The 15,229-nt window shown below is 42.3% G+C and overlaps 1 protein-coding gene and 1 pseudogene across 1 annotated transcript; both read right to left on the minus strand.

Annotated features, from left to right (window-relative positions):
* Positions 1 to 1,768: 1,768 nt before the first annotated feature.
* LOC134637676 (olfactory receptor 52E4-like) lies at positions 1,769 to 6,698 on the minus strand (annotated as a pseudogene).
* A 572-nt stretch (positions 6,699 to 7,270) lies between these two features.
* On the minus strand, positions 7,271 to 13,758 carry LOC134637678 (olfactory receptor 2K2-like). Its single transcript, XM_063488168.1, has 4 exons — positions 13,604 to 13,758; positions 8,618 to 9,010; positions 8,027 to 8,253; positions 7,271 to 7,608 (listed from the first exon to the last, which is right to left on the minus strand). The coding sequence occupies exons 1-4, from the start codon at positions 13,756 to 13,758 to the stop codon at positions 7,271 to 7,273; spliced, it is 1,113 nt and encodes a 370-aa protein (XP_063344238.1).
* Positions 13,759 to 15,229: the final 1,471 nt, after the last annotated feature.

A 15,229-nucleotide genomic window follows, 5' to 3' on the forward strand; every position in this document is an offset into this window, starting at 1 on the left:
GGCCACATATCTGTCAAAGGCCATAACCATGAGCACAGTGTGGGAAGTTGTACCAAACAACTGTGTAGTAAAAGCCTGAACAACACACTCATAATAACTGATGAGACGCTCAGAGGGAGGTCTCAAAGGATCTGCAATCAAACGGGGCACAATTTGAGTAATTCCAATTATGTCACTGACTGAGAGGTTACAAAACAGCAGATACATGGGCTGCTTAAGGTTTTTGTCAGTCACAGTTAGAAGTGAAATACCAATATTCATAATGATAATAAAAAAATGTAGGAAGTTAAAAACAAGAAAAAGGCAGTGTACACAGAATCCTTTGACATGTTTAATCCTTCTATCTTCAGTGTCAGGCTGTTGTAGGTGTAGTTTTCCATTGACTGAAGTAAGCAGCTGGTGCTGTTCTGCTGCAACAATGAAGTCCAGTTCCTTTTTGAGAACTATTTTCCTCACATACATTTATCCTTTAAGAATATGTCAACATATAAAAATAGTAAATGAGGCTGAACATATGGACAAAAAACCAACCTGCCAAATGGTCCTTTATGGCGATCGTGGCTCAAGTTGGGAGTTCGCCTTGTAATCGGAAGGTTGCCGGTTCGAGTCCCGGCTCGGCCAGTCTCGGTCGTTGTGTCCTTGGGCAAGACACTTCACCTACTGCCTACTGGTGTTGGCCAGAAGGGCCGATGGCGCGATATGGCAGCCTCGCTTCTGTCAGTCTGCCCCAGGGCAGCTGTGGCTACAACTGTAGCTTGCCTCCACGAGTGTGTGAATGTGAGAGTGAATGGGTGGATGACTGGGTGTGTAAAGCGCTTTGGGGTCCCTAGGCGGGACTAGTAAAAGCGCTATACAAATACAGGCCATTTACCATTTACATATATTTCTAGACATGCACTCTCTATTTTCTGGACTGTTGACTGACATTTGTACCAGTTATGGCCATAATAAGGCCTTAATAATTGGTTTTGTTAAGAGTGATTGTCCAAAATACTTTAATAGAAACTAGAGGTTCAACATCCTCGGTTTTAGTCTTTTTACTAACAGAACATTACCTTTGCCATCAAACATCAAGGTTATGAGGTTATTTTAGTACTGTTTCTTTCTTATTTAAGTTTGCTGTCATTAAGAGGCTATGCATCGCTGTTTCTTTGATTAACAGAGTTAATCAATAGTAGTGTTTCTTGCTAATGACAGCAAACTTTGATTAGGAAGATAAACTGAAGACACTTCTTTATGTTTTTGTTTATTTGATTGTTTGTTTGTTTTGTTTTGTTTTATTTTATTTTAGTAGTCCACGATGCATGAGATCAAATTGGGATCAATAGTGACCAATGTAGTATCTCACCCTGCTGTTAGAAAGCTTTCACTTGTTGTGGTAATAATAAAAAAGTGCCCTCAATAATGTTGAGTTGTTGGGTCTGGCTAACCATTCATATGATGGGTAACATGTGCAAAAAGTTTCCAAGGACCCTAACATTTCATCACTAGTCTTCTGGTATCAAAATGCATGCTTCTACAATCAGAAAGACAACACGTACATTTTAAGTGAGTGAGAGGTGTGGCAGGAAAAGGGTTTTATCCTAGAGCAAAACAGTTCGCTAGTGGAAATGGAGTCAAACAAGATTCTTTGGATACATGTATCAAAGACACAGTAGGTTGACCATAATAACAGTAGACATGTTGGAGCAGACCAAAAACAGCTGTGTATCTGATATGCAGGGAACCCTTGCCCTGTACAGACAAGTTCCTATTTCACCACATGAGTTCATCGACTTCTGTGACTTCCTTGTATGGTGAAGAGTCTAATGATGCTCATGCGCAAGTCTTTACTGACCAGTCCATAAATAATGGGGTTGATGGCTGGTGGGACAATGATGAATAGAATGCTTAAGAACTTCTTTATGTTTTGGGAGAGTAAAGGGAACCTATAACTTACAATTATGGTCAGTGAAGCTATTTCAAAAAGCACATACACAACAAGATGAGAAGCACAAGTGTGAAAGGCCTTGCTGCGAATTCTACTATCAGTTCTGCCTTGTTTTACCGAAGCACACAGGATCCTGATGTAGGAAAAAGCAATGATGAGGAACATCCCTGTACTCACAGACCAGGTCATGGACAGACCTATAGAATAGGAAAAAAAAGACAATTATCCTCTTATTTCAGTGTCCTGTACCCTTCCAGTCACAAACATTTTTACTTATAACTGCTTTGAATAGCCAGTATGACTAGAATTATGTATTATAAAAAAACAAAATTCAAGTCAGTTTATCATTTATGACCCAGAAATATTACTAATTTAGGATAACTCGACAAGCTAAACTTGTTGAAAACACAAAGCAAATCCACAGTCATCAAAACAGCATTTTTGGAGACTTTGGCCTATTAAAAAAAGGTCTTTTTTCGTAAGAAGCAGAATTGAAGCTCCGGGGTAATGTACTGACCATAGATGTCACTGGTAGGGGTGGGAATGCAGGCCAGGCCTAGGATACCCCGGTTGCTGCAGTAAACATGCTGGATGATTCGACCACACAACGGGACATTCATGTGGAAGCCGAAGAGCACAGCAATGAGCGCCACAGCAATAAACCAGGCCAGGGCGCAGCAGGAGTGCAGCCGAGCTGAGGTCATGATGGCGTGATACCTGAGAGGTTCACACACTGCAATGTACCTACACAGAGAAAAAACGTTGTTCTTTAGAATTAAATATTCACATATTGAAATTATTAGGAGCTTTAACTTTTAAAAGTCCTTCAAACATGATTTAAATTCCAGTTTCCATTTACAAACTCTACAATTCTACCAACAACCAGTTAAACAAACTTCCCAAAACACAAACTGCTGGAAAGGAGCAAGGGAATGACATTAGTAGCATTCAGAACATTTTAAAGCCCAGTAGTTTACAAAACCACCAAAAAGAATAGTTGGATCAGTTTTGATCAGTAGTTAATGCCTTTCATTACCTGTCGTAGGCCATCGCAGCCAGAATAGTTTGTACCGCAACCCCATAAGTGTGCATGAAGAAGGCCTGGGTGATAGCCGGAATGTATGCAATCTTCTTCTGCCCGGTCAAGAAGTGCATCATGATGCAAGGTAGCACTGTTGTGGCCCCCAAAAGATCACAGACTAGCAGATGGCACACCATTACAAACATGGGTCTGTGCAGGATCTTATCTTTAACTATAACAAACACCACCACACCATTCCCCAAAAGCACCACCATATAGGTTAAAAGAGCCAGGAAGAACAGCAGAGGACCAAACCCTGGTGGTATATAGAAGCCTTCAAGTTCAAACACAATCGGCTGTTTGAGAGGAGTCAGCATCGTTAGATTCTCCATCTACAACAGCGCTTCCCTGCAAAAGACATCAAAACCCAAGAATATTCAGACAACAAAGACATTAATAGAATAGAATAGAATAGAATAGAATAGAATAGTTTTTTATTGTCACTGTTACAAGAACAATGAAAGGCAGTTTGGCATTTCTCCATGTGTGTGAAGTACACAATAGCGTGAGTATTTACACAATAACAGACATATTTGCATTTACACAAGAATGAATAATAAAAATGTTACATTTATGACCACAAAGGTCAATTGAAAGGCTAATAAAAACCTTTGAAATTGTTGATTGAATGAAATGTATATACCTCTAAGGAAACCACAAAAGCAAAAAAAGTCAATCTGTGAAAACAGTTCATAGAAAAAGAAAACAAACCTGCAGTGCATATAGAACATTTGAAGCACTCTTGCAACGCTTTCCCCTCCCCTCCTTCTCATTAGAGTGCTGAAGTTTTTTCACTCACTGAGGAAATCATGCTGTATTACGCAGGCTAATTTATGGTTTGTAGGCAGTTATTTGCTGTTAGCATTAGCACTTGGTCATGCTGCTTGTTAAGTAATTATTTTAGTTTGTCACTCGTATACACTGTATTTTGTTGTTACAGTTTCACATCTGCCATATAAAGCGAAGTCTAAACCCACACTGGCGTCAGTGACTTTTGTGTGGAGGTGTTTAACTCCTGGAAAGTAGAAAGTGGTTCTATGAGGAACATCAATCCTCTTGATGTTACTTGATGCCAAGTAACATCAGTCCAGATCCCTTCCTCAGCTCAACTTCACTAGTGAAACGTTAACTTAATAGTGACTGACTTTTATTTTATTTTTTTCCATTGCTGGGTCAGACATATTAGGTCAAGCATGATGAAAAAATTGAAAAAAAGTTAAAAAAGAAACTCTCAAATAACTTAGGGTGGTTCAGAGTGAATAAGTCAACACAGGTTTTCATCTCTTTGGCTAATTTTCCCCTTCAGGATTTCTGTAGAAGAGGATTTTAATGGAGTAACCTGACAAATAAGATCAATTCAAGTAGTTTGCACTCTTACACATTAGAAGTATGGTGATTGAGGGGAATTACCACTTTGTTGAAGTCTCTTATGAATCGCTGGTAGAAATTCGCAAATCCCAGGAACCTCTGTAGTTCCTTCCAGTTCTTGGGCTTCTTAGGCCACAGTTCTTAGGCCACTCCACCAAGGCCCTGACCTTAGCCGGATCTGCCTGCAGCTGCCCCTGTTCAACAATAAACCCCAGAAAGGACAGAGTCTGCACATAGAATTTGCATTTTTCTCCTTTCATGAACAGACGGTTATAAAGAAGTCATTGCAGGATGAGTTGGATCTGTTTCACATGATCTACTTGATTCTTGGAGAATATGAGAATGTCGTCCAGGTAGACAAGCACAACATGGTTAATGAAATCTGAAAATGCATTGTTCACTGATTGCCGGATAATGTTAACTGAATTTCCTCGGTGCGGTGAGTTATATTGGCTAGCCAAATTCTTGCAACAGTTCAGGAAGGGGAACTAGAAGGAGACCCAGCTTCTGAGCTTGCGTCTCACCCATGAAGTTTTGTACGGCCCTTGAATTGATTAGCGTGCTTTACGAGTAAGTATGGGAGTAAGGTGTGAGCTTAGCAGGACATGATAGGTGGGAAAATACATTCTCAGTAGCAGCTGTCAGTATCCCTACCACTGCTGATGGGCAACATCTTTTAGCCGAGAAGGACATGCAACTTCAAAATGTCCCTTCTTCCCATAAGCAAAACGCTCCTGCCACGTGCCTTCTTCTCTGATCAGCTTGGCTGCATGGACTGTTCCTCATCGTCAGTTTGCTCGTATTCCACCATATGCCGTTCTGCGTACTAAAACCCCGTCCGAGAGCTTGAACCTCTGTCAGCCTGGCGAAGGCTACTGGTCGGTTTCCCATACTCGTACATATGGTCATCCAACCAAATACATATATCAATAAGAGCAGCGGTCTGCAACCCCCAGCCCATGGACTGGTCCATGAGTCATTTGGTACCAGGTCGTGAGAGTTGAGGCTCGGGTGTGAAATGTATGGTTTTCAGGGTTTTTATCGTTAACTCAGTTTCCCTGGGTCTATTCCCGTGTTGTAGATGTGTTTCTTATTTTGAAAGAAATATTTACTCGTTTCCATAGCAATCAGAGAGCATTAAGGGGCAGAGAGATGTTACTCTCAATGCTGTTGGCACATTTCAGAAGGACTCTGCTAATAAAGTGACACAATTACACAGTGAATTCACGTTGACTAAAAGTGAAATTGAGGGGGAAACGTAAAACAAAGGGCAATCCACAAAGCTTCAAACAGGATTCACATCATCTCTTGACTAAAGGAGGCATGAAAGCCAAAAGATTGCATGATGGAGAAACACAAATGGCATTTCACCCAATAATTACCACTTTTTTGATTGCCTTGGATGTTCCTCATTGAATAAACTTTTTTGACCTCATTTAAACAGAAAATGACGCTTAAGAGAAAGGCATGGTCCGTGCAGACAGGAGACATGTCAGAAAAACTCAGAGAGTCGACTGATTAACATGTTTTATGTTGTGAAAGGTTCATAAAAAGACATTTCCTGTGAGTATGCATTATTGCTTGGCACTTTATGTCAATTCATGGCAGTTACTTACATGCTGTATTACGCAGGCTAATTTATGGTTTGTAGGCAGTTATTTGCTGTTAGCATTAGCACTTGGTCATGCTGCTTGTTAAGTAATTATTTTAGTTTGTCACTCGTATACACTGTATTTTGTTGTTACAGTTTCACATCTGCCATATAAAGCGAAGTCTAAACCCACACTGGCGTCAGTGACTTTTGTGTGGAGGTGTTTAACTCCTGGAAAGTAGAAAGTGGTTCTATGAGGCCAGTACAAAGTCAACCCCATAACACACTTTTTAACAAAGAGCACTGACTCTACACTTCCATATCATATTTTGTTGGATTTAACAGTCAGACTGTTGAACCAAGCCCAGGTTGACCTCTCTGAGACAATCCCAGCAAAACCTGTTGAAAATTACACAAGTGTTTCATTGTAGATTCTCAGTTTCCATTTATTTTAATTCTGTGTGTACGCAGTGTGTCTGTATGGTATGCAGGGGACACTAATGGGAACAGGAAGGCTGCGCGGAGAGTAACTAACACATCCCAAAAAATGATTGGCTGCTCTCTGCCACCCTGGAGGCCATTGCCAGATCCTCCTGTCTCAGGTAAACCAGGGCCCTCACAGGTGAACCCACCCACCACCTGTTTGACCCGCTGCTCTCTGGTCTGTGCCTCAGGTCAATCAGGTCCCACACCTCCAGACTCACTAACAGCTTCTTCCCCTTGGTCATTCAGACTGTTAACAAACACTATTCCCCCACACCCCAGCCCTGCCCACCCACGTCACCCATCTGAGCCATGGTCTGATTAACCCTACATGACTCTATTCAGACCAAGTCTTTGCACTACTTCCAAGCACTTTGCTCTCCACTGTGTGCCTTTCTATGTTTTGTATATATATTCCTCTAGACTCTATATATCTTTTCTGTTTGCTATTTATTCCTATTTATGTATTTTTTAAACTCCTGCAGAGTGGAACACCCATAATTTCGTTGTACATGTACAATGACAATAAAGGGCTATTCTATTCTAAAGTAATTAACTTCCTTGAGGCATTAAGATATTCACATTTTTTTTCATAGATGTAGAAAGGAAGACAAATCAGGTCATTCATTCTGAAATTACAGGAGTTTGGGTCCATTCATCTTGACATTAATTCAATTTGGTATCATTTATATATAAATCACAACAACAATTCATAAATAAAAATTAATTAATAATATCAATAATATTAAAAAACTTTGTTGGGCTTTGTTCTGCCTCTTGTAGGAGTATCCAGTATTTTTGGAACATTTACACTGCACTAGATTGTGAAGTGTTTAATGATGCTGCTGCGTAACTCTTTGCTGACCAGTCCGTAGATAATGGGGTTGATGGCTGGTGGAACGATGATGAACAGAATGCTAAAGAATTTCTTCAGGTTTTCAGACACTGAAGGAAACCTGTAACTCACAATTATGATCACTGAGGCTATTTGGTAGAGCACGTACACGACAAGGTGAGAAGCACAGGTTTGAAAGGCCTTGCTGTGGATGCTGGTGTCGATTCTGCCGTGTTTTAGAGATACGTGCAGGATCCTGATGTAGGAAAAAGCAATGATGAGGAAGATCCCTGTACTCACAGTCCAGGTCATGGCCAGACCTACCAAATAAAAAGAGACAACTGTCCTTTCAATCAAGTATTACATGTCCCCATACCCATGTGGTTGAATTGTTCCCTTAGTTGAAGTCTGTTTATATCTGTGTATATATAGAAAAACCAGCTAATAAATGTTTGAGAACTCACTGTGGGGACAAGCTTTCCTTTAACTCTGAAGAAAAACCATGACAACACAATCAGTTTAATTCCTTTCTCTAAAAATCCAACAAAACACAGAATATTATTTAGAAGTTGCTTGTACAACAGTATAAAGTGGAGACAATGGTTTGCAATACTACACTCATCCTTTTAACTACGGAGGGAGAGAAAAAAAATTAAACTGTGAAGCTGAGGCTATAAATCAAGCTGATTTGAAGCTGATAAAATGTTCAACCATCTACTGCATACACTACGGACTGACCATAGATGTTACTGGCAGGTGTGGGAATGCAGGCCAGGCCTAGGATACCCCGGTTGCTGCAGTAAACATGCAGAATGACTCTGCCACACAATGGGACATTCATGTGGAAGCCGAAGAGCACAGCTATAAGCAGCAGAGCAAGCAACCAGGCCAGGGCGCAGCAGGAGTGCAGCCGAGCCGAGGTCATGATGGCGTGATACCTGAGAGGTTCACACACTGCAATGTACCTGCACAGAGAAATCAAAGAGACATTTATACTAAAAGATATGTAGTAGATTTTAATTTAGAAGTTTTATTAATGAAAGAAATTATTTTTAAGTCTTTTCAAAATCCTGTAGTTTCTCATTTCTTTGGAAAAAACAACAACTTTTTTTTCCAATTCTACAAACAAAAAGAAGATAAAAACAGAAGAAGAACAGATAGAAAGAACACAATGCTGACATACAGCTAAAGGTTGGAGACATAATTCATTACAATTACAATCCATTATCAATTACATTCAAACATTCATTCAAGTGAAAGCAGCATCAAAAAGGAAAGTTTGATTTTCTTTTTTCTTTGATTTTTACGTTGAGCTGATAGTTTTATTACCTGTCGTAGGCCATCGCACCCAGAACAGTCTGCACTGCAACCCCATATGTGTGCACAGAAAAGGCCTGGGCAATGGCTGGGATGTATGCAATCCTCTTCTGCCCCATCAAGAAGTGCATCATGAGACCAGGCAGCACAGCTGTGGACCCCAAAAGATCACAGACTAGCAGGTGGCACACCATTACAAACATGGGTCTGTGGAGGTTCTTGTCCATAACAATCACGTACACTATGACACCATTGCCCAGCAGCACCGCCATGTAGGTAAACAGAGCCAGGAAGAACAGTAAAGGGCCAAACCCTGGAGGTATATAGAAGCCTTCAAGTTCAAACACAATTGGCTGTTTGAGAGGAATCACCATCGTTAGGTTCTCCATCCACAGCAGCTCGTTTCTGCAAAATACATCAAAACCCAAGAAACAGTTAACACATCAAAGAGAGAAATAACATAATACAGTACACGTGATATATCAGTATTATAGGTAAAATTCGACATTTTCAGCTTACTGGAAATATACGTCACTGTACCTGCAATAAAACAACTAAAGGACAGACAGTAAACAGATGATCTCACAAGAATAACAAAAAACTAACAGTCATTTCTAATGATCAACACCCAACAAATGTTCTTCTGAAAAGCTTTAATCATCACTTTCTCCCCTCCTGTCGACGAGTCAGAGCACTGACTCTGACTGGTTGAGTGGTGTGTTGTGCTTTTATTGATTTCACTTCAGTATTGCAGATCCCTTCCCTTAACCTTTCATTCCAACTGAAAAAAGAAAAGAGAACTGCAGCTATCCGAGAGACCACTTGGAGGCTCCAAAATGAGTCGACATAGACTGTTTTGATCATCATATTAAATTTCTTCCTTCATAACTACCGAAAAAAAGTACTTTTATATAGTAACCCTATATATAAACCTGTATATGTCCTGTATAAGTAAATAAGATGGATTTTTAAAAAAAATTATTAAAAAATAAATAAATAAATTAGAAGCAAAACTAAGACAAGGCAAAGTTAAGATTATGACGCATGTGAAACTTTTCCAAAAACTTCTACACACAATACCCCATAATCTCCAAAAGTTGGTTCTGTCTGTCTGGACGTAGCAACTTCTTTAGTTTCATCTGACTGCAGAGTTCCTGCACAGTACAGTACATTTGCATAATGACTGAAACAACTCCCACTGAAAAACACCACATCCAGATGAACAGACTCAACTTTTTAGGATTTCCTTACCTGGATGATGCATCAAGACAATACCCCATAATGGCATTGTAAGTTTGCTTGAAATTCTACCATATTTATTAAAAATATAAAATAACATGAGACATCAGACATTAGAAAATGTGGAACAGATGAAGCCCTGTGAATACTTTCAAGGTGCGCCGTAGCTCTCAGGGAGCTACATCCATTCTCTTTCATGTATCTTTGATACACTGGCATGACATTTGACCCAAATCTGGCCGACACAACACTTTTAAGCCACATTCAGTTACACCAGACTTACCATAACTGATGTTAAGACCAGCTCATGACCCCTGGCCATACATGGTCCACACCTTTCTGAAGTGTTAGTGTCGTACAGCAGGACAACCCAGTTCAGCAAGTCTAGGTCTGACTGGCTCAGAAAAATCAAAATGAAGGTTTTGAGTGGCCTGGTAAAAGTCCGGGTTTAAATCTAATTGAGATACTTTGGCATGACCCTAAATAGGCCATTTGTGCTCATAAATAATCCAATGTGGCTGAATTAAAATAATACTCCAAAGAACAGACTCGTTGTCAATTATTGCAAATGCTTCATTACACTTCTTGGTGCCAAGGGTGGGACAGCCAGGACTTAATTATGTTTTCATGCAAGGCCAAGTAGATTTGGAATGCTTTTTCCCCCATCCATTCTCTTTCGCTTATCCTTTTCAGGGTTGTGGGGGGGCTGGAGCCTATCCCAGCTGTCTTAGGGAGAGAGGCAGGGTACATCCTGGAAAGGTCGCCAGTCTGTCGCAGGGCTAACACACAGAGACAGACAACCATTCACACTCACACTCACACCTACGGGCAATTTAGAGTTACCAATTAACCTAACCGCACTAACTGCATGTCTTTGGACTGTCGGAGGAAGTCAGAGTACCCACGCAAACACGGGGAGAACATGCAAAATCCACACAGAAGGGCCTGATGGTGGAATTGAACTCAGGACCTTGTCGCGAGACATCAGTGCTAACCACTAAACAGGGCATTTGTGCAGTTTAGTGGTTGCAGAACTGCTCCATTTGACTATAAATTAAAAACTTTCCAAAACTGTATTTTTTATTTAATATGGTATTCTTTGTCTAATATTCAAATTTGTTCCATCAACTGAAATGTGTGGCAAAAAAAAAAAAAAAAAGTAAAAAAAAAACTTTTTCACAGCACTGTAATTTTTATGACAGGTTATTAACAAGTTGAGCAATGTTTCTCGTTTGGCTCTCAGCGAAGGCGGTCGCTCTTTTCTCCTCTCCTCCTTCCCCTATCTTCCCTGCTCAGCCACTTATGTCCTTGTCTTGTCTCGTGTTTTTCTTCTTACTTCCCTGGAACACTCTCTCACAGCCTGTGTCTAAAACCTAAAGACAACTATGGATGTGATCAACTGGTCTCTGAAAGCTATTGACACCCTCTTCTCAACGAGAAGTTTGGGCTCGGGAGAGCCTGAGTGCCCTGGAGGGACTTTCCCTGCTGGATACACGATGGACGGGTGGCAGAAATGGAGGATCGTGTGCCTGGCGGGACTGTCGATCGAGGACGCTGAAGATATCTACCTATTCGGAACCATGATAACACGGTTCTTGCTGATCGGAGCTGGCTTGGCCCTGGCTTATCGGAGAATTAAGACAGCGGAACCGGCTGCTCAAACCCCCACAAAGCTGCCCGCTGAGATTGAATTGACTGGACAAGGCGCGGCTTCTCAGAAAGGGCTCACAGACGGGGACATGGTCAAGAGCTTGGAGGCTATTGCGGCTGCAGTGAATACTCAGAATAACATCTCTGAGCGGATACTGGGACACATCAGGGAAGAATCAGCTCAAATCAACAACTATGGGCGGAAGCTGGAAAACATCACGGATCAGTTGGCTACGGTCGTGAGGTCTCAGAATCTGCTCTGTGACCAAAAGATTGACAAGACCACAGAATTGAAGGTAAACAACATCATGGAGAAACTGGCGGCTATCCAACGGGAGATGGAGAGATCAGTGTCGGAGTGCTAAAACAAAACAGCTCGAAATTCTCATGAGCTGTTGGAAAGAAATCGCCATCTTAATGCGGCTACCCCCTCCAGCGCCAGCTGCGGGCTCAAGGCTGGAGCCGAACAAAACAATCCCTGATAACGACTGTGTTGACATTGTTCCTCCCCATTCTATGCGGCCACCTGGGTTGGCTGGCAGACTGTTTACTTAGCCTGGCAGGGCGAAGGACACTGTCTCCGCTGAACTATGGACACGCATACACATACACTTACACTGATAACCACACACTCATCCCCCTCCCTTTCCAAACGCCTTCGATGCTTGTTTCCTGTGGGGGAACATGGCGGGTCTACGTGCCGCGCTGGATAAGATAGCGCTGTGCGAGGCGGCTGCTGGGTTTGCTTCACATTGCTCCTTACCCATTACCCTATCGTGTGGCTTGTTATGTCTTCCCAATGTTGGGTTGTGGACATTTATGTGCTTTTTTTGTGCAGAGGAGTTTTTTTGTTTCCTGTTCTCATGCTGTCCTACCATGAAAGCACAGCATGAGAAGGGGTCTCTTTTTTTCCTCTTGTACTTTCCCATTGTAATGTACATTTCAATGTTTTTTTCTCCCCAATGCTACCAATCTCCGACTTGTATCCCCATGTAATGTCTGTGTGTGTATGTAAGGTCGGGGGGGGTCCCATTTCACTGCAGGGGCCCTGCAGGGCCCCCCTGCAGGGCCCCCCTGTAGTGAAGCCTTGATTGAATCAAGCCTTGATTGATTGATTGATTGATTGATTGAGCAGACAGCACTAACATAAAACTACTCTGCAGGCATTTAAAAATTTTAGGAAACTGTACAGAAAAGTACAGTATTCCTCTATTATCGTGGGGATTACATTCTGGGACCCACTACGGTGAAATTCAGCAAAGTAGAAAAAGTAGAAAACCTTGTCTATCCAGCCATCCATTCATTTTCTTCGACCTATCCGCCTAAGCAGAGAAGCCCAGACCTCCTTCTCCCCAGCCACCTTCTCCAGCTTATCCAAGGAAACACCAAGGCATTCCCAGGTCAGCCAAGAGATATAATCTCCAAGAGATATAATCTCTTGGCTGACCATCACCTGATGAAGTCAACAGAACCACATCATCTGCGAAAAGCAGAGATGAGATCATGAAACCGCCCAAGTGAAAGCCTTTCACAACTTGACTATGCCTAGAATTTCTGTCCATAGAAATTATGTACAGGATCAGTGACAAAGGGCAGCCCTTGCGGAGTCCAACACCCACTGGAAACAAGTCCAACTTCTTGCTGGCTATGCGGACCAAGCTCTTGCAATGGTTGTATAAGGATCAAATGGCTCATAGCAACGGACCAGACACCTCATACTCCCGGAGAACACTCCAAGGGACAAGGTCAAATGCCTTCTCCAAGTCAACAAAACACATATTTTGGGCAAACTCCCATGCACCCTCAAGTATCCTTGAGAGAGTAAAGAGCTGGTCTAGTGTTCCATAACTGAGACAAAAACCGCATTGTTCCTCCTGTAACTGAGGTTCAGCTAAAAGACGGACCTTCCTTTTAAGTACTCTGGCATAGACCTTACTAGGGAGGCTGAGGAGTGTGAGCCCCCTATAGTTGGAACACACCCCCCGGTCACCCTTCTTGAAGATGGAAATCACCACCCCAGTCTGCCAATCCAGAGGTACCGCCCCTGATCTCTACGCAACATTGTAAATGCATGTCAACCATGACAGCCTTACAACAGCCAGGGCCTACAGGAACTCATCCACTCCAGGGGCCCTGCCACCAAGGAGTTGTTTAACTGCCTCGTTGACCCCACCCTCTCTGATGGACAAGTTGTTCCCTTCGTCCCCAGACTCTGTCTTCTTTACGGAAGATGTGTCAGTGGGATTAAGGAGGTCCTTGAACATTCCTTCCACCACCCAACAATGATCTCAGTCAAAGCCAGCAGCACTATACCCAAACTATACAGTGCAGGTACAGCACCTCGCCCTCCAGCGTGCCCCCACTATATACAGGTCCTTCTCAAAAAATTAGCATATTGTGATAAAGTTCATTATTTCCTGTAATGTACTGATAAACATTAGAATTTCATATATTTTAGATTCATTACACACAACTGAAGTAGTTCAAGCCTTTCATTGTTTTAATATTGATGATTTTGGCATACATAACTCATGAAAACCCAAAATTCCTGTCTCAAAAAATTAGCATATCATGAAAAGGTTCTCTAAACGAGCTATTAACCTAACCATCTGAATCAACGAATTAACTCTAAACACCTGCAAAAGATTCCTGAGGCTTTTAAAAACTCCCGGCCTGGTTCATTACTCAAAACTGCAATCATGGGTAAGACTGCCGACCTGACTGCTGTCCAGAAGGCCATCATTGACACCCTCAAGCAAGAGGGTAAGACACAGAAAGACATTTCTGAATGAATAGGCTGTTCGCAGAGTGCTGTATCAAGGCACCTCAGTGGGAAGGCTGTGGGAAGGAAAAAGTGTGGCAAAAAACGTTGCACAACAAGAAGAGGTGACCGGACCCTGAGGAAGATTGTGGAGAAGAACCGATTCCAGACCTTGGGGGACCTGCGGAAGCAGTAGACTGAGTCTGGAGTAGAAACATCCAGAGCCACCGTGTACAGGCGTGTGCAGGAAATGGGCTACAGGTGCCGCATTCCCCAGGTCAAGCCACTTTTGAACCAGAAACAGCGGCAGAAGCGCCTGACCTGGGCTACAGAGAAGCAGCACTGGACTGTTGCTCAGTGGTCCAAAGTACTTTTTTCGGATGAAAGCAACTTTTGCATGTCATTCGGAAATCAAGGTGCCAGAGTCTGGAGGAAGACTGGGGAGAGGGAAATGCCAAAATGCCTGAAGTCCAGTGTCAAGTACCCACAGTCAGTGATGGTCTGGGGTGCCATGTCAGCTGCTGGTGTTGGTCCACTGTGTTTTATCAAGGGCAGGGTCAATGCAGCTAGCTATCAGGAGATTTTGGAGCACTTCATGCTTCCATCTGCTGAAAAGCTTTATGGAGATGAAGATTTCATTTTACAGCACGACCTGGCACCTGCTCACAGTGCCAAAACCACTGTAAATGGTTTACTGACCATGATATTACTGTGCTCAATTGGCCTGCCAACTCTCCTGACCTGAACCCCATAGAGAATCTGTGGGATATTGTGAAGAGAAAGTTGAGAGACGCAAGACCCAACACTCTGGATGAGCTTAAGGCTGCTATCGAAGCATCCTGGGCCTCCATAACACCTCAGCAGTGCCACAGGCTGATTGCCTCCATGCCACGCCGCATTGAAGCAGTCATTTCTGCAAAAGGATTCCCGACCAAGTATTGAGTGCATAACTGAACATAATTATTTGAAGGTTG

The sequence above is a fragment of the Pelmatolapia mariae genome, linkage group LG10_11 (assembly GCF_036321145.2).
Source record: "Pelmatolapia mariae isolate MD_Pm_ZW linkage group LG10_11, Pm_UMD_F_2, whole genome shotgun sequence".
Taxonomy (NCBI): Eukaryota; Metazoa; Chordata; class Actinopteri; order Cichliformes; family Cichlidae; genus Pelmatolapia; species Pelmatolapia mariae.

Excerpts from the sequence above, each read along its gene's own strand:
- LOC134637678 (XM_063488168.1), bottom strand. The coding sequence starts at position 13,758 with ATGTTCAAGGACCTCCTTAATCCCACTGACACATCTTCCGTAAAGAAG. Across the intron at positions 8,254-8,617 it reads GGTGCGATGGCCTACGACAG|GTACATTGCAGTGTGTGAAC; the intron begins GTAATAAAACTA and ends TTCTCTGTGCAG. Across the intron at positions 7,609-8,026 it reads ACCTGCCAGTAACATCTATG|GTCTGGCCATGACCTGGACT; the intron begins GTCAGTCCGTAG and ends TTTATTTGGTAG.